Source organism: Leucopleurus acutus, assembly GCF_964270905.1.
Source record: "Leucopleurus acutus genome assembly, chromosome: 7".
In the NCBI taxonomy this organism is placed as follows: domain Eukaryota; kingdom Metazoa; phylum Chordata; class Mammalia; order Artiodactyla; family Delphinidae; genus Leucopleurus; species Leucopleurus acutus.
In genome coordinates this window covers 900,576-905,500 of record NC_139150.1, presented here as the reverse complement: position 1 = coordinate 905,500, position 4,925 = coordinate 900,576, and the positions used below count along the sequence as shown (strand labels likewise).

The window sequence follows — 4,925 nt, the reverse complement described above, 5'->3', positions numbered from 1 at the left end:
TCCCCTCTGTCTGCACCACACGGGACCTCCTTCCCCAGCTTCATCCCTCCCAGCCCGCACCCCAGACACGCAGCCCACTCACCATTGCTCAGAGCCGCTGGCCGCACTCAGTCCTGTGCTGAGGCCCTGGCTGGCCTGGGGTGGCCTTGGACAGAACCAGGGGGACAGGTGACACTTGCCAGATGTGAACAGGGCCCGGGACCCCATCAACGCAGAGAGGCCTCCGCAGGGAGGCGGCCCTCTCTGTAATCCGCTGCCACTGGGGGAGGTACCAGCCTCAGCACCCCAGGTAACAGGACAGGCTGAGCTCCACAGGGTGGGCGGGACTGGTGCAGGCGGGGATGCGTGGTGCGGGGGATGGGCCTACGCCCAAGGCCAGAGGGGCCCCGGGCCGAAAGAGGTGCCCAGGGGGCCCCAGCCAGAGCCCCGACGGCTGGCCGTCGGGGGAGGCTGTGCCCAGCACATCTGGCCCTCGGCCTCTGCTTCGGGGGCAGATTTGGCTTTACCGTGGCCCAAGTTTCCCGTCACCCCGGGGCCTGCTGGGCCTTTCAGGATCAAACTCATACAGTGCAAACGGGGCCACGCTTCCCCTCCCAGGGTCGCCAGGCTTGGAGACGGAACAGTGGTAGGGCTTGGGCTGGGGGCGGGGGGGTTCCCAGTGCCTGGTGGGAAGTGACCAGAGGCCCCAGAGGCAGGGCAGCACCGAGGCTCTTGCCCCCTGCCCCCATCCAGGCTGCTGCGGCGGGTCTTTCTGGGACTGGAGAAAGGACCAGCCGCGCAGGGGCCTCTGGCTGCCCGCCCCCGCTCACCCTGCTGTGGCAGCGCCCAGGCCTGTCCTAGTCAGTGCCTCTTACATAAGCAGCCCTGTGGGGGGCTCAGCGGCCGCTGGGCTCAGCTGCCCTGTCCTGCCCCCGCATCACGAGCCTCCAGTGGGCTGTCCTTGTGCCCTGGGTGGAGGCCAAGCCAGGCCCATAAATAGGGGTCTCCCCGGTGGCCTCCGCGCCTCCTGCCTGCCTCTCTGCCTGCGCTGCCTGCTCGGCTCTGGGAGAATGGCCGCTCTGAACATTCTGTGGACAGGGCTGGCCCTGCTGGGGATCCTGGGGGTCCTGCAGATTCCAACCCAGGCCCAGGCCGCCCTGCAGCCCAACTTCCAAGAGGACAAGGTGAGGGGCTCCTTGCCGGGTCCCCAAGGCGGGACAGGGCCGTGTAGGGAGCAGGGTGCTCCCTGGGGCCCAATTTTCTCCCTGGGAAGGGGGTGCTGCAGGGAAGGAGGGCTGGACCGGCAGGAGGAGGCTGACCACGAGAGGCCTTCCCGGGCAATTCGTCAACCAAGATCTGGGTGCATTACCCCCAACTGGCAGGGAAGAACCTGTGTCCACGAGCGCCCACACGGCACATGCAGACACGCGGATCACCTGCGTGCCCGTCAGCCCTGACCCAACACGGTTAGCCCAACGAGCTCACGATGCCCAGGGAAAACAGGCACACCTTCCACACCTGGGTCCTAGGACACACCTCCGTGGGCGAGCGCGAAGATGGGGATGCCGCACAGGGCGGCGCCAGGGGATGGCCACAGCAACCGAGTGCGCGCGCGTTCGCGACCCTCCCCCCACTCCGCGCGCGCGCGCACACACACACACACGCACGCGCGCACACACACACACACACACACACAGCTGGCGGCGCGCTCCCCCTCGGGAGCTGGAGTGGGTCTCGCAGCCCCGCGCCCTGCTCCGACCCCTCCAGGGACGGCCTCGGTGCCCTCTGGCGCCAGCTCCACGGCCAGGCAAGGCCGGACCCAGTGGAGGGGGAGGGGCCGGGCTGGAGAGGAGGGGGAGGGGGAGGGTAGGGGTGGGGAGGGGGAGGGGAGGGGAGGGGTGGGGAGGGGGAGGGGAGGGGGAGGGTGGGGGAGGGTGGGGAGGGGGGAGGGGAGGGGGAGGAGCGGGGCGGCCACCATGGCGCGTCCGGGAGGGTCCCGGCTGACCAGGGTGGGGGCCGTTCGCCGCAGTTCCTGGGGCTCTGGTTCACCTCGGGCCTCGCCTCCAACTCGAGCTGGTTCCTGGAGAAGAAGAAGGTGCTGTCCATGTGCAAGTCGGTGGTGGCCCCCGCGGCAGACGGTGGCCTCAATCTCACGTCTACCTTTCTCAGGTGGGCGGTGGGGCGGGCTTCTGGGGCCGAGAGCTCCCTGCCCATGGTCGCGGTCTAGGGACAGCCCCCACCCCTGCCTGACCCCTGACCCGAGGGTGACCTGCCCACAGGAAAGACCAGTGTGAGACCCGGACTCTGCTGCTGCGTCCTGCAGGCCCCCCAGGCTGCTACAGCTATACCAGCCCCCGTGAGTGGGGCCCCTCGCCAGACCCCAGGGTCAACTCAGGAGTGACACCTGCTGGTCGGGGACTCTGGGTGACACCCTGCCCTGCAGTACATGGAGGGGGGCAGTGATGGCTGCTCTGCCAGGGTCGGCCTGGATCTGCCCCGGGATGGAATCTCCCCAGCTGTCTGCTGCCCCGTCCCGCTGCCCCCAAGGCTTCCCCCACACCTTCCGCAGCTCTCCGCCCCAGGACCTCGGGCCTTCTCACTCCCTGCCCGGGAACGACCTCCCCACTGCGAATCTCTCCCCCTCCCGAGAGGAGTTTGGCTGCAGAGTTTGTGGCTGTCCCATGAACTCCCGATTTTCTGAGCCTGTGTGTTTGCTGGGCCCCCAGGACTTCTGGTCTGGGGCCGCTGGGCTGTGCTGGCAGGAAGCAGCGGGCTGGGGAGGGGCAGGGAAGGCAGCTGGACAGAGCGTGGGGCATCAGGGCCCCTCCCACGCCGGCCCACAGAGGCGCCCTCCCCAGGGGTCCCCGACCCACCGCGGTTGTCTCCTGGGCCCCCAGACTGGAGCGGCAACCACGAGGTGTCGGTGGTGGAGACGGACTACGAGGCCTATGCCCTGCTCTACACCGAGAGCTTCCGAGGCCCCGGCCAGGACTTCCGCATGGCCACGCTCTACAGTACGTGCCCCACGCCAGCTCCCGCCGCCCGGCCTGAGGCCCGGCCGACGGGGCAGCTTGGGGACTCCCCAAGCCTGGGGGTGGGGGCCGAGCAAGGTCTCCCGGATGGAGGCCAACGGCTTCTCCTTCTGCCCCAGGCCGCACCCAGGCCCCCACAACTGAGATCAAGGAGAAATTCGCCACCTTCGCCAAGGCCCAGGGCTTCACAGAGGATAGCATTGTCTTCCTGCCACAGACTGGTGAGGGGCCGCTAATCTGACGGGAGGGATTAAGGTCAGGTTACAGGCAGACACACGGTCTCCTGATTCGGGGGTGGCTGAGGCCTGGGGTTCCTCCGGCCGACCGCCCGCTGACCGGTACACGGCCTCCAAAGTGTGGGCGGCCTGTCCTCCACACCGTGATCTTGGCCTGAAACACCCCCTCCCCGGGTTCACCACGCACCCACTGTGTGCCAGGCCCCGGGTCGGCCCCCAGGATACATAGGTCCCCAGCCCGGTGGGGGGCAAGCCCTAGGGGTGGGTGTGCCCGTGGGGACACAGGGACAAGCGCCCTGGGCTCAGCACGGGCTCCCCGAAGTCTCAGCGCCCACGGCCTCCCTGGGGCAGGCAGCCTGCTCTGGGCCCCCGGAGGGACGGGACCCCCTCCCTGTTTGGAGGAGCAGGGCCAGGGAGCGGGGTGGTGTGCTGCAGTCAGCAGTTTGAGGGTCAACCGAGACGCTCTCCAGGGCCGCGGGGTTAGCGACAGGTGGGGCGGGGGAGGTGGCCCGGCCTGGGGCGCTGACCGCCGTCCCGGGCTTCTCTTGGCAGACAAGTGCATGGAGGAGAACACGTAGGTGAGTGGGGTGCTGGGGGCTGCCTTCACCCAGCGGTGCCCACCCATGCGTTCCTTCACTCACTTGGTCGCTCAGTGCACGCTCCCCACAGCCCCACCCACCATGCAAGGCTGGTCCAGGCCCCTGGGGCTGCTCCGAGGAGGAGGGGGCTCCACCGGGGTTCCGCGAGGTCGCTGGGGTAGGAGGGGCTGGCGGCTGGAACAGGAACCGGGAGGGGAGGGGAGGGCAGGGCGGGGAGGCCCCCATCAGGGGGTGGGGCCCTGGGACGGCCATTCCCCCGTGGCCTGCAGCCAGCAGGGGCCTGGGGCCCGGGGCCCGGACTGCGGTACTGCCCGCCACACCGACAGGTCCTGCTCTCTTGGCCAGGTGACCCCAGCCCTCAGGACCTGGCCATGCTGCCCTGCTCGGCCTTTTCCTTCAACACCCCCAAGACCCCAGCCCCGGCTCCTGCGCCACCGGCCCTGCCCCCTCGGGCTTTATCCCAGCTCTGAGAATAAACTCCGGAAGCAAGTCAGCAGCCTGGCCTCTGTCTGTCTGTCCTGCAGTCGTTGCCCCCCGGGCCTGGCTTTGGCAGGCCCCCGGGACCTGACCGCCGCCCTCTTCGGTCTCCCTACCCCCTCTGTAAAATCTTGGAGGCTGGCTCTGCATGACACCCCCAAGGGGTAAGCAAGGGCCCGCTAGCCAGGTGCCTGGTGGAGTGGAAGACGCGGCTGGGCCAGAAGCCAGGACAGCTTAGGGGAAGCGCCGACGCGTCCCCACCCACCCCACTCGGGGCCCTGATCTCACCACAGCCCCTCAAGGCCCAGCGGCAGCTGAGCCGGTTCTGGTCAGGTGCCCACAGCCTGCCCCCTGCCCCCCGTCCGGGAAAGGCCCGAGGCCCAGGGCAGTTTTTGAAGGCGTGGGATTAGTGCACTCAGGCTGGGCAGAGATACGGGTTTGCGGGGACCAAGAGGAAGGTGGCCGGAGTGTCCGTGCCCCGCTGGACTGGGACAGACTGACTGAGTGGGCTGGAGACAGGCCACCCTCCCATCTCCCATGGCTACCTGAGAGTCTCCAGTCCCCTGGCCTCTGGCCTGGGCCTCAAGGGCACGGCCCTGCCC

General features: G+C 68.9%; 1 protein-coding gene across 1 annotated transcript; it reads left to right on the top strand.

The window, feature by feature from the left end:
• Nucleotides 1-1,049: 1,049 nt before the first annotated feature.
• PTGDS (prostaglandin D2 synthase) lies at nt 1,050-4,310 on the top strand (the record flags this gene model as incomplete). Its single annotated transcript, XM_082842423.1, has 7 exons — nt 1,050-1,163; nt 2,009-2,148; nt 2,259-2,335; nt 2,877-2,993; nt 3,131-3,232; nt 3,800-3,825; nt 4,192-4,310. 6 exons carry the CDS (start codon nt 1,050-1,052, stop codon nt 3,823-3,825), a joined length of 576 nt encoding a protein of 191 aa, XP_082698549.1. The 3' UTR covers nt 4,192-4,310.
• Nucleotides 4,311-4,925: the final 615 nt, after the last annotated feature.